The following is a 13,768-nucleotide window of genomic DNA, read 5'->3' on the forward strand; positions in this document are numbered from 1 at the left end:
CACGGCACCACCACTCACACGGCACCACAGCTCACTCTCACTGCACTACAGCTCACACTCACCGCACCGCAGCTCACACCACACCGCAGCTCACACTCACCATGCCACAGCTCACACTCACCACACCGCAGTTCACACACGGCACCGCCACTCACACGGCACCACAGCTCACACTCACCGCACCACAGCTCACACTCACCATGCCACAGCTCACACTCACCATGCCACAGCTCACATTCACCATGCCGCAGCTCACACACGGCACCGCCGCTCACACGGCACCACAGCTCACACTCACTGCACTGTAGCTCACACTAACGGCACCACCACTCACACGGCACCACAGCTCACTCTCACCACGCCACAGCTCTCACTGCACGGCAGCTCACTCTCACCGCACGGCAGCTCACACTTGCTGCAAGGTGGACACCATTGAGTGTCCCAACATTCATGTGTCCCTTCTAGGGCCACTGGGTGTTTTCAGTTTTCAGTCCTCACTAACAGTGCTGGCTAGAGCCAGACTCTGTCACATCAGAGCCTGAGACAAAAGGGAATTCTGTCCTCCCTTTGAAAAGGAGAATATTGGTCCTCCCTTTGAAATGTCGATATCTTGTTCAGTATGGATTTTTGTATTAATTTTTATTTTTGTAAAATTGCACTAAAATATCATTTGTCTTGATTACTGATTTTTTTTTTTGGTACCCCACCCGCTAGCACCAATTCTGTGCCTGAAGCCAAGGCCTCCCCTTCCTGGATGTCCTCCCGTTCAGGGGCTGCTCCCTCCTTCACATTTCTCAGAGTGATCCTTCCGGGTCCCAGGGTTTGCCCATATTCAGCTTTAACAGACGCTGCCAGAGCACTCTGCAAAGTGGCTGAGTCAGTTTACACTCCTACCTGCAGCATTCGAGAGTTTTAGTTGCTATTTATTTATTTGGCTATTATGGTACAGTATGAAAAGATACTTCCTTAAGAGCTAATCGTGTATTTCCCTGATAGTTAATAGAGCATTGTTCCATATTTTTATTGGCCATTTGTGGTTCGGGCTTTTGGTATCCTATTTTATGAAACCTTTATTTCCTCTGAGATGAGCATCCTGAGCAGATGCTACGCTCTTTGTCAGCTAGTAGCCTTTGTGTTTCCCTTTCACATCTGGACCTGCATCTGCTCACAGTTCACGTCCCCCGTGAATGCTCGGCTTACTGGTGGTGTTTGCACGAGGACCGTGTCCACGTGGCTGCCTCTGCTCCCTCCTTTGCACCGAGGACCATGTCCGCGTGGCTGCCTCTGTTCCCTCCTTTGCACCGAGGACCGTGTCCACGTGGCTGCCTCTGTTCCCTCCTTTGCACCGAGGACCGTGTCCGCTTGGCTCCCTCTGTTCTCTCCTTTGCACTGAGGACCGTGTCCACGTGGCTGCCTCTGTTCCCTCGTTTGTCCCTTTGCTCACTTGTTCTTTGCACCAGGACCACATAGTTGTAATGACAAGCTCTACATGACACTTTCTAAGCTGGTAGACTAAGTCCCACAACTTCGTTTTTTTCCCAAGGTTGCCTCAGTTACTTTTGGTCATTTGCATTTCCATGTGAATTTTACAATCAGTGTGTGAATTTCTGCAAAGAACCTGCTGGGTTTTCATTGAGATTACAGTTAATCTACAGATTGATTGGGGAGAAGTCACCACCTCTATAATATTGAGCCTTCTCCTCCCTCAACATGGTTGTAAATGGTATCGTTTAAAATTTCACTTTCTGATTTTCCTGTACTAACAGTAACATAGAACCCTGTCAAAATTGAGGTTTTCAGAGGCTGAGGCAGGAGAATTGCTTGAACCCAGGGGCGGAGGTTGCAGTGAGCCAAGATCATGCCCCTGCACTCCAGCCTGGGCAACAGAGTGAGACTCTGTCTCAAAAAAAAAAAAAAAAAAAATTGGTTTATTGAGATAGGAGGAGAAGCCAGAATGATTCCCATGCAGTAGAAAGCTCAGGCTAATTGACTTTCGGGGGTGTTAAAGAGAACCCTTCTGCAAACGGAGCAGCCGTACGGGGGGGAGAATGTCCCTACAGAGCCGTACAGGGGGTAGAATGTCCCCTTGGCAGTGAACTTTAAGTCCCCTCTTTAAGCCTCAAGCTCGTCGTAAGTGGCAAATGTATTGTGCCTCTGTCAGGACGGAGAGCAACCGTCTCGGAATGTCCAGACGGTGAGAAAGGCGGCAGGTATGCTCAGGTTGTTGGTAGCAGAAGTCCAGCCAGACGGGCTCCACTTAGGTGCAACTCGGAGGCTCTCAGCCTCTCAGCCGGCCTTCCTGTTTTCAGTCTGCTGCCCCTGTTTTTAGAATATGCCAAACTGCCTGGCACACAGGCTGGCAACAGAGCAAAACTCCCGGCATCCAAATCGCCCTGGGAGAGCCAGGTGTATGGTCCTGGCCGGGCAACCCAGACGCTCAGCCCAGCGGGACCTGTGAGCTCTCTGTCCCGCTGAATGGACTTCGCTCCCCTCCACGCAGGGGCCAGCTCAGGAGCTCTTCATGGGGTGGAGAAAATCTCAGAGATTTGGCCCAAAACATCAGCCCTGTGAATCATGGGTGGAGACACGGGCCGCTCTCGAGATGTTTTCCGGAACATCATATAAAGTGCTGGCCACTCTTCCGTGGTTGGTTGCTCTAATTTGTCAGCCTCCCCGTGGCTTTAGGGAGCTTCTCGGGCCTCACCGCGCACCTGCCAGGCAGAGGTGTGCTTTTCCTTTTTTGTCAGTTTGAGGTGAATAGTCAGGAATTTTTCTCTTTCTGCATGGAGTGGTGACTCCAGCAGTGAGGAACATGTGAAAATCCGTCAGGCAAAGCTAATGTGAAAGAAAGAAGAGGTGTAATTATCTGAATTACCTGACTTCTGTTCACAGACTCCAGCCTTCTCTAACTCAGGAGAACTACGTTCTCACAGGATGTGGAGGAGAGGGTACTTAACAAGATTTTTTTTTAACCAATTTATGAATAATTCACACTTGAAAACAGGCAAATCACTCTGGGGGCTCCATGCCAACTCCACAGGTTGCCCTCCAAGTGTGATTAACTTTCTGTAAGCTGGCTGCACAGGAGCACGGATTCCTTCGTGGTGAATGTTCTCGGCTGACTTTTTAAGTGGGGCCACGGGGCTCTGCCCGCCAGGCTCCTCTGTGGAGGCTGCCGAGAGCGCTCCTGGACTTGGGCGCACGGAGGCACCCTCTCCTGCTCCTGGCGTTCGCCTGTCCACGTGTGTCCACATTCACTGGAACTCAGGCACAGCTGACACCGGCCAGATGAGCGGAGGGAGGGTTCCTCCCGACCTCCTCTCACAGAGACACACACCTCCAACTGCGGCCACCCACCTTCCCCCTGAGCAAAATCAAACAACGTAAGGAAGAGAGGATAGTGGATGGGAGAGAGAGGCTGGTAGTTGTTTTTGTTTGTTTGTTTGTTTGTTTTTAATTCTTTGTATCTGGGGCTCGGGGAAGGCAGAGCTGTGTGAAGTGGAAGTGACTCTCCGTGGAGGGAATCAGGCCAGACTGCTCCTGCCTGGCCGCTCAGTTCCGAGACCTTCCAACGGCAGCCTCCCCTACAGCCTTCACGCCCTCCAGCCGCAGGCCCAGCAGCCCTGCTGCCCACCTGCTCCACGGCACCCAAGCAAATCCCCCTCTACTCTGTGCCTGCACTCACATGGCTGGGCTAACTGGGAGCCCGGGCCCACCTGGCGTGGCCCACGGAGAGCTCATGTCACCCCCTCGAGGGGCCCTGATGCCACCTGACATTCTGACCCCACACATCTCACGTCACCCCCTCGAGGGGCCCTGATGCCGCCTGACATGCTGACCCCATGCATTTTTTTGGTCTCCCTCATCCACGCGCTTTCTCTGTCCAGCTGCAACCCCTCCTCCCGCCCTCACCCCAGAGAGTACCCTCGTTTCCCACTTCACTGAGGAAACAAGAAGCAGTCGCGCGACCGCCTCTGCCGGGTCCTCCAGACCTCCCCCTGCTTCTCTGCATCTGGGCCCCCTTGCTTTGCCCCCTGCCTGGTTCCCCTGGGGAGCAGCCCTGCTCTGCCAGCCCAGCCTGTGCATCCAGTCCCGTCCCCCAGCCTGCCCGAGGATGCCCTCCAGCAGCCTTTCCCCACCCTCCGTGCCCCCAGCTGGGTCTTTCTCACCAGCGTCCTGTCCCCATTACTACTCCACATCTACAAAAAGCACTTCCTGACCCTATGTCCCTCTCCAGCCACCACCTGTCTGTCTTCTTCCCCTTTGCAACCAAAACCGAATTCACCCTGTCTCGAACCCACTCTGGCTGCGCTTTTGCCCAACTCCAGAGCGTTCTCGCTGCTGATCCAGGGCCCAGTCAGCTCTCCATCCTTATCTCGCCTGGCCCGGTGCTGGTTTGTGGCTCTGCCCTGGACATTGCTCCCTGGTGTCCAGACCTTTGAGCTCTGCTTTCCCTCCACTGCCAGGCCTCACCAGCCCCAGCATGGCCCCAGCCCATCTCCTTGGTCTCCGTAGCAGAGGCTCCGTCCTGGGTCCCTTTCCTTTCTCACTTAACTTAGAAAAGATTCACACACCATGACTCCCAAGCGTGTCCCCAGCCAGACTTGCCTGCTGATCCATACACGCACGGAGTCCCCTGCCCCCGGCATCTTCACTCCATTGTCCAGCCACTGTCGTGAGCACATGTCCACTGCTGGTTCCCAGCACACTCCGCTTGCGGCCCCAGCTCGGTGCCCCAGCCAAAAGCCTTGGAGTCATCCTCAGCTGCTCCTTTCTCCTGCCTGCCTCTGGTCCCTTTGCGCGCCCTGCAGGCTCTCCCTCTTTGGCGTGCCCAGAGCACCCACTTCTCAGCCGCCTGGCATCCTCGCGGCCCTGCAGGGGGGGCCCTTCATGAAGGCTTGGATGCCTGGCAGGTGGCAGGGGTGGGCAAGACCAGGCCATCTGGGAACATGGCCCTAACAAGCACCTGTTCTGCTTGCCCTGCAGCACAGCCCATTCTTCGCCGAGCAGCTGACCGCATTCCAGGTGTGGCTCACCATGGGCGTGGAGAACCGAAACCCACCCGAACAGCTGCCCATCGTCCTACAGGTGAGTTTCTTCTGACCGGGCCAGAAAGCCAGGGTCCTGCAGGAAGGAAACCAGATGCCTGCACAGCCCCGGGAGTGCCTTCTCTCTCCCTGAGCCCTCTGGGTCTGTGACATCCCAGCCCCTCTGCCCCGAAGATGACCGTGCATGGGCAGGTGGCATTTGGGCAAACAGATCACACAGATCCAATCAGGAGTCACTGGGCTGATCGCGCATTCATTCCTAAAGGGTTTCCTCTAAAGCCATTGATTTCCCTCCTCCACCCTCAGATAAGTGTAACTTTGGGACTGGGGAGTCATCAGCCAGTCCATCATCCCCCTCTCCCCTGGCTACCATTTCCACTTTAGGAATTGCTGAGATTCAGCTACAGATGGGCTTCGCTTCAGAGCAGGCTCTCGACACCACTGCCTCCTTCTCTTGGGAAGGACAGGAGCTGGCAGTGAATCCGGGAGAGGAGGGAGGAGGCTCCCTGAGCAGATGCTGACTGGCGAAGCGGGCGGAGCAGGCTTTGTGGCCCAGTGCTGTAGGTTATGCACTGAAGCACACACAGATCGCCGGCAGCCCTTCCCTTGCACAGGGCTGTCACAGCTGCTGTAACAAATAGGCCCTTTTGGGGCACGCCCTTCAGATGCCAGTGCCCACGGGGCCCGTGTCGTGTCAGTGCTGTTCACATGCAGACCATGACCTGTTCATGGGTTGGGAGGTCAGCGTCGTGGGTCCTGCTGGCTGGTTTTTGGTCACTGAGATAGGATGAGAGGCCACAGAAATTGAAGAGTTTGTCACGGGTAGTGAAGTTAGAAAGATTCCACAGAACTTTTGTTTCAGTGAATGTGTGTTTGTGGGGAAGTGTGTGGGCTGGGTCAGAGTCAAAGGAGTTTAAAATCCACTGCTCAGTGTAGATATCAAGGTCTAAGAACTCACTTCAAAAGCTGGAAAAGTGTTTTTGTGATTGGGGTGGTGCAGTTGGACTTTGGCGAGGAGCTGTGCATGGCCGTGGGGAGGGGCTGCCCAGCAGCAGGCAGGGAATGGGCAGGCCCCACCCTTTTCGGTTTAAAGCTGGGTGACTGCCCCCACACACAGGAAGAGCCCCACCTCCGGGTGTGGTGCCGAGTTCTGAGAGTCGGCAGAGTTGGGTCCTTGCCTTCCTAGAAAGCAGATTGGGTGGCGGTGCCTCCATGGAGAGGGGCGTGAGTGGCGCCCCCCACCTGCCCTGCTTCCTTCCAGAGCTCGCTCCTTCCGGTTAGGGCCGCCCACCACACTGACGGACAGCACGCCAATCTTCACTAGACCAGGTGTTCATCCCGCCTCTGAGAGATCATTTAGAAAACCGGGGCCAGTTTATCTTTGTCACAGCCATGGCCTCAGCAGCCCTCCCTTCCGCCGTTCAGTCTGTGCTGCAGCAGTGGCAGCCAGTGTCGCAGGCGCGCTGTAGGACTGAGGCTTCACCTTGTTCAGGACTTTGCCCCAAGAATCTCAGCCAGCAAGAGAGGAGTTGGGAGAAGGAACAGTGCACATAGACATGCTGAAGACATCACCGCCAGCCTGTCCTCACTGGCATTGTCTCAGGCGGGCAACAAAGAACCAGTGTGCCAGCCGGCTGCCCTGGTGTTATGATCCCAGCTCCTCAGTAGGCCAAGGCGGGGAAGAATCACTTGAGCCCAGGAGTTCAAGGCCAGCCTGAGCCACATAGGGAGACTCCATCTCTACCAAATAAAATAACATTGTACCACATTCCACAGTATGTATTTCTGCTGCTGTTGGTATATTATGACAGCTGGTTTTTGGACATTGTAAAAAGAATGCAGACGTTATTACTGTTCTTCCTGTATGTGCCTAGATTCATTTAAGACTATCCTTGAATCTATAAATTACCTTGGGCAGTATGGCCATTTTCACGATATTGATTCTTCCAACCCATGAGCATGGAATGTTCTTCCATTTGTTTGTATCCTCTTTTATTTCATTGAGCAGTGGTTTGTAGTTCTCCTTGAAGAGGTCCTTCACATCCCTTGTAAGTTGGATTCCTAGGTATTTTATTCTCTTTGAAGCAATTGTGAATGGGAGTTCACTCATGATTTGGCTCTCTGTTTGTCTGTTATTGGTGTACAAGAATGCTTGTGATTTTTGTACATTAATTTTGTATCCTGAGACTTTGCTGAAGTTGCTAATCAGCTTAAGGAGATTTTGGGCTGAGACAATGGGGTTTTCTAGATATACAATCATGTCATCTGCAAACAGGGAAAATTTGACTTCCTCTTTTCCTAATTGAATACCCTTTATTTCCTTCTCCTGCCTGATTGCTCTGGCCAGAACTTCCAGCACTAGACTGGATTAAGAAAATGTGGCACATATACACCATGGAATACTATGCAGCCATAAAAAATGATGAGTTCGTGTCCTTTGTAGGGACATGGATGAAACTGGAAAACATCATTCTCAGTAAACTATCGCAAGGACAAAAAACCAAACACCGCATGTTCTCACTCATAGGTGGGAATTGAACAATGAGAACTCATGGACACAGGAAGGGGAACATCACGCTCTGGGGACTGTTGTGGGGTGGGGGGAGGGGGGAGGGACAGCATTAGGAGATACACCTAATGCTAAATGACGAGTTAATGGGTGCAGGAAATCAACATGGCACATGGATACATATGTAACAAACCTGCACATTGTGCACATGTACCCTAAAACCCTAAAGTATAATAAAAAAAAAAAAAAAAAAAAAAAAAGACTATCCTGAGATTGCAGAGTGAGGTGTAAACAAATAAACCAGCTCATGTTCAAAACCAAGAACACGCAGTGATAGCAGCAACACAACCAAACAACATTTGACGAAGCCCGCGTTTTCGCTTCCTGCGACTGCAGAAAGGCAGCCGGCTGTGTGGCCACGGGTGACCGGGGTTGGCCGCAGCGCGGGTTGCCCATGCTGGGCCCCATGGCTCTTGTTGGTCACCTGAGTAATCAGGATGTCCCTCAGAAGACACTGGCTCTCCTACTGACCTTCCTACTATTAGAGCAATGTGATGGAGTAAAATCGGCCCTCTCCAAAGCAGGACCCGATGCCAAGCACGTTAAATCCAGTTCTTTTGGGTCCAGCAAATAATCTTCTTGTAAATGGCCTTCTGTTGATTACTTCCATGTTCCCTTGGCCACCCACAATCCCTCAAGGAAGGAGAAGACGTGCTGGAGGCAGCTTTCTGATGGTGACGTCCGCGAAGACAGCTCTGGTCAGAGCATGGGGCATTTCCCAGGTGGTTTTCCAGCCGGTGTGAGGGGCAGGTTCCTCCTCCTTCTGGAGGGTTTGTCTCCTGGCTGTGCCCAGCCGGGATCAATGGGCTGACCTCCACCTAACGAGAAAGTAGGGAAAGGTGAAGTGTAATGGGGTATCGGCTTCATTTGATGTATCCCCCCCCCCCCCCCGCCGGGGCTGACTTCTTTCTCGTTAACTCAGCTCACTTTCCCGCACTTTCTCTTAAGAGCCTTTATTTTTGCCAAAGCCTGGACGCTGTTATCCTTAAGTTATTCTCTAGTGCCTTGGCAAGTCAGAAAACATCACTTAAGGGAAAGGGAATTTTCTTAAACACCTCCTGGTTTTCCGAATCCCTGCCGCTTCATCCCTGAGCCAGAGGCAGTGGCTGGTGGCCCTCCAGGGTCACATGCGGTGTCTCATCGGGTCCAGCTGATTCGCAGCCCCTCCTGTAAACGTGAGCATGGAACAGGCCTTTCCTGCTTTCCAGCCTCAATATCCTCTCTGCCTTTTAAAAATACAAATCAACAGAGAAACAAGAAGGAAGATACAATGTTTAAAAAAATTGCTGTTTTGCCCAGACCCTTGATTGATGGTGTCCATTTTTTTGAGACGGAGTCTCACTCTGTCGCCCAGGCTGGAGTGCAGTGGCGCGGTCTCGGCTCACTGCAACCTCTGCCTCCTGGGTTCAAGCAATTCTCTGCCTCAGCCTCCCAAGTAGCTGGGATTACAGGCACCCGCCACCACGCCTGGCTAATTTTTTGTATTTTTAGTAGTGACAAGGTTTCACCATCTTGGCCAGGCTGGTCTTGGACTCCTGACCTTGTGATCCACCGCCTCGGCCTCCCAAAGTGCTGGGATTACAGGCGTGAACCACCGCACCCAGCCCTGAACACCGTCTTCTCACGAGGAGCTCTGGACTCTCATGGCCCGCGGGGTGCGTTTGCCCTCTGGCTTCGGCAGCTCGCCTGGAACTCAGTGCTGTGTGCTCCCCACAGGTGGCTCAGGAAGCCCAGGCAGGGGAATGAAGAGCGCCCAGGTTATGGAAGAGAGAGGAGAAAGTGACTTTTCTTCTTCTTTCTTTTTCAGGAAAAAGGTGACGGTGATATTTGCGTGTTCATTTATTTACTTGGCTCTTTTTCTTTTCAATAGATCCAGGGGATAAGGGTGCAGGTTTCTCGTATGTATGCACTGCGTAGTGGTGAAGTCTAGGCCTTGGTTGAACCTGCTACCCACATAGTGGGCATTATACCCCATAGGTAATTTCTCAGCCCTCAGCCCCTCGTACCTTTTGGAGAATCCAGTGCCTTTTATTCCACCTGTGTGTCCCTGTGGGCCCGTTTTTTAGCTCCCACTCACTTACACGTGAGAACATGCAACAGTTGGTTTTCTGTTTCTCAGTTATTCCACTGAGCATAATGGCCTCCTGTTTCACCCATGTTGATGCAACAGACACGATTTCATTCTTTTTCTGGCTGAGTAGTATTCCATGATGCACAGACACTGCCGTTTCTGTTGATAGGTGATCTCGGCTCACTGCAGCCGGAGCTCCGCCTCCTGGGTTAAAGTGATTCTTATGCCTCAACCTCCCGAGTAGCTGAGATTTCAGGTGTGCACCACCACACCTGGCCAAGAGTGATTTTATAGGATGAAGTTTTAGTCCCTCTTCCTAGATGTCACAAATCAGTGTGAGCATTTCATTAGGAAGTCTATTTGCTCTCTCTCCGTGCATCATTTTTTTTACAAATAGAATGTGGGGTCTGAAAGCACAGGATTGTTATCAGGTGACAGCAGAATAACAAACTAGAGTGATATTATACATACCATATACATCGGGGACTCCAAAACCGCCCTGCTCATCAGGTGCCCCAGACACCCTGGCCTGCAGCACCCGGCACTCCAGGGCTGGAACTGGAGAATCTTTTCTTATGAAGCAGCTCTTCCGGTATGCCTGTGTGCGCACTCTCTTTGTATACAAGGCAAATGAAATTTGATAACCTTAGCAATTCTGTTTTAATTTGGTTGCCTCAGCTGGATTGCAGTGGTGTGATCATAGCTCACTGCAACTTCCAACTCCTGGGGTCAAGCCACCCTCCTGACTCAGCCTCCTGAGTAGCTGGAACTGCACGCCTGTGCCATCATGCCTAGCTCATTTTTGTATTTTTTGTAGAGATGGGGTTTCACCATGTTGGCCAGGCTGGTCTCGACCTCCTGGCCTCAAGCGATCCTCCAGCTTCAGCCTTCCAAAGTGTTTGTATTACAGTATTGAGCCTCCATGCCTGCCACCATGATTAATCTTTAGTTTGGGTTACCACAGGTGGAAAATAAATCTCAGTAACTCATTCAGCTCACCATCATTTACTTCTATAATTTCCATAGATCCTGGGATGGTCCGAAACAGGAGATTTTTGTTTTTGTTGTTTTTAAGTACAAAAACAACATTGGCTTTTTTTCTAAAAGCCAATCCTATTTTAAAAATAACTTTGCTTTATGTTGGCTTCGGTTTTTAAAAAATGTAAATCAACAAAAGGTGGCAGGAAGATGATGTAATGTTTGAAAAAAAAAAACACTACTTAACCTTTCCCCCAATACTCTTTATTGATGATGTTTCTTTGCAAATGAAATAATTGCAGCACCAAATCCCATGCTGCCCACGGACCTCCGACGCCGACTCCCAGGCAGGTGAGCCACTGAGGCCACCGCGTGTGTTTCATCAGCACCTGCAGCTCCTACAGTGCGACACTCGGGACCACGTCACGAGTGATTATGTAGTGATTGTGAACCAGTGTCCCATTTGCTTTTGTTGTTTGTAAGGAGCACATTCTAAGGAGACCTTTATTGCTAGGCTAGTGTCCTGGTAAAACAGTAACAGGAACTGGCCTTGATTAGACCTCTTCGCCCCATCCTGCCACTTCTTCCATTTGTTCTGCAACTATTTACCTTAGAAACAGCTTTGTCCTTATTTATAGTGTTGGAAAAAACAAAAAAAAATCAGAAAACAATCTTTGTAAGCTTTAGATCTGATGATGTCTTTGATTTCTGATGATTGCAGCCATGGCGAGACCTGCCTCCTCTCCTCTCCCTGGGTCGTCTAGAAACTCAAGCCTCAGGCAGCCTAGTGTTTCCTACACACAGAGTCAGTCCTCCAAACCCTGGGTGGTGGAGACATCCAGAAGCCGAACACTACGATGCTGACATTACATCCGCCGGACACCGTGGTGCACACAGCTTTGTGCTAGACACTTTACGGACTCTGTCTCATTGAACTTTGAGAATAAGCCCAAGTCAAGTACTATTGTCTCTGTTTTTCTTGATAATGATATTGAAGTTTCCAGAAGTTAGGAATCTAAGCCAATAATTGGGCAGAGATGGAGGCAGGGTTAACATCAGGTTAGCTGGCCCCAGAGCCCGTGCTTTTCCACTGACTGGCCCCTCAAACCTGAGTTCCAGGCAGCAGTGGCATGCGACAGCCCTGGAGTTCAGCATGGGAGAGGGATCCGGTTCCAGTTCACATATCCCGCGAGTAGTCCCACGTTCCTTTCCCAGCCTCTTAATCAGAGACTCAGCATCGCCAGCATGGGGAACCTGCCACTCCTGGGTCCATGGTGAACCTGGCGTGGGAGCTGGCTCCGGGCACATGGAAGGGAAGTGAGGCCGCATTCCCACTGCTCTTTCTCTGCCCCCAAGGCTGGACATGTTGGGATCCCCTCCGTACCCTGTCTCCTGCCCCTCCAGCCTGGCTAGCCCCCTCTTGCTGCCACCTGTGACCTTCCCTGTCCCCCTCATCCTCCTGCCAGTGCTCTTCTCCCCCCACAGGGAAGCTCCTCCCTTTCCACGGCTCCCCAGGGCCCATGCTTCTGATTTGGTGGCTACTCCTTGGAAGTCATGCTGGCCGACCCCCAGGAGCATGACCCAGGTGGCCGCCATCTCCTCTCCCCTCCCCGCTGTCCTCCACCCTCACTGGCCTCCTCGTCCCTTTCCCCTGACTCTCTTGAGGGTTTTCAAACTCATCCCAAACCTTCTCTTCTAGAGTTTGCTTTCCTTTACCCCTTCTACTCTCAGCCTCTGGCCAGCGCTGCAGTCTCTTCCTCCCCATCTCCATCTTGGCACCCTGGTCAAACCCACCCCCTTCCACTCGCCTCCCCCACTTCCAGCCTCTTGCCAGTCCTGTCCCCAAAGCAAGCACACTGGACCAGTCACTGCTGCTTAACATCGACTGGTGGCTTCTGGATCTCAAGACAAACTGACCTCTGCACACCATCTGCAGGGCCTTTCCCTGTCTGGCCCCTCCCCTATCACTGACCTCAGTCATACTGGTGGCCTGTGCATCCTCAGACACCCGAGCTTTTCCAGCCTCTCCACCTGCAACGCGGTAACCCCCTCATGTCACCTCCAGGACCTGCTGCCCAGCTGTGTCCTGTGCATCTTCTCCTGGGGGGAAGGAAAACCTCCGAGGCCTGCAGAGAGGCCAGGTCAGGGCCTCCCGGGGTCTGTGTGTTTAGGCATGGCGATGGGGCGGTCATTTGTATAATGTCTGTCTCCCAGGCCACATGAAGGATGGGCGGGGTGGTCCCTACTGTCCGTGGTCATTCTTCTAGCACCCAGCGGAGCACCTGTCCCATAAACACCCCTTGGATAACTGAGGCATCGTGGATAGAAATGCTGTAGGTTGGAGGGACCCGATGCACATGCCTTCCAGCATAGACACCATTAAGGAAAAAATCAAAAGAAGTAATGCCATTAAAAGTGTAAAACTTGACTGGGCGCGGTGGCTCACGCCTGTAATCCCAGTACTGTGGGAGGCCGAGGCGGGTGGATCACGAGGTCAGGAGATCGAGACCATCCTGCCCAACACAGTGAAACCCTGTCTCTACTAAAAATACAAAAATAAATTAGCCAGGCGTGGTGGCAGGCACCTGTAGTCTTAGCTACTCAGGAGGCTGAGGCAGGAGAATGGCATGAACCCAGGAAGTGGAGCTTGCAGTGAGCCGATATTGCACCACTGCACTCCAGCCTGGGCAACCGAGCGAGACTCTGTCTCAAAAAAAAAAAAAAAAAAAAAGTGTAGAACTTTAATATAACAGAAAAAGTATGTGCAAAACCTCTGGCAAAGCCCACTCTAACTTATAAGGAACTCTGACATGTCAATAAGAAAAAGCCACATACTGAAGTAGAAAACTGAAGGCATGCAGGGCAAGTTTACTGGAGAAATGGCCTATCAGCCTGCAAAATGTACTCCCCTTGAAATCCAAGAAATCCAGGTGAAAAGGATGTATTTTCACCTGTCCTATTGGCTAATAATAGTGTAATATGGGCTAGTATTGTCCCACAAGCTTTAAATTTATTATTTAATTTAATGAAACCCTTTTGGGCAGGTGTTGTGTTATATGTGTTTTATGAATTAATAAATCAAGGCTCAGTGACGTTAAGTAA

General features: G+C 51.7%; 1 protein-coding gene across 8 annotated transcripts in view; it reads left to right on the forward strand.

Annotated features, from left to right (window-relative positions):
- RPTOR (regulatory associated protein of MTOR complex 1) overlaps positions 1 to 13,768 on the forward strand; it is a 420,015-nt gene that overhangs the window by 294,117 nt on the left and 112,130 nt on the right. For all 8 annotated transcript variants that reach the window (XM_055241781.2, XM_055241783.2, XM_055241782.2 and 5 more), the window contains one exon: positions 4,987 to 5,088. In XM_055241781.2, coding sequence (XP_055097756.1) covers positions 4,987 to 5,088 — 102 coding nt within the window. The remainder of the gene's footprint in view (positions 1 to 4,986; positions 5,089 to 13,768) is intronic.

Source organism: Symphalangus syndactylus, chromosome 14 (genome assembly GCF_028878055.3).
Source record: "Symphalangus syndactylus isolate Jambi chromosome 14, NHGRI_mSymSyn1-v2.1_pri, whole genome shotgun sequence".
NCBI classification, from domain to species: Eukaryota; Metazoa; Chordata; class Mammalia; order Primates; family Hylobatidae; genus Symphalangus; species Symphalangus syndactylus.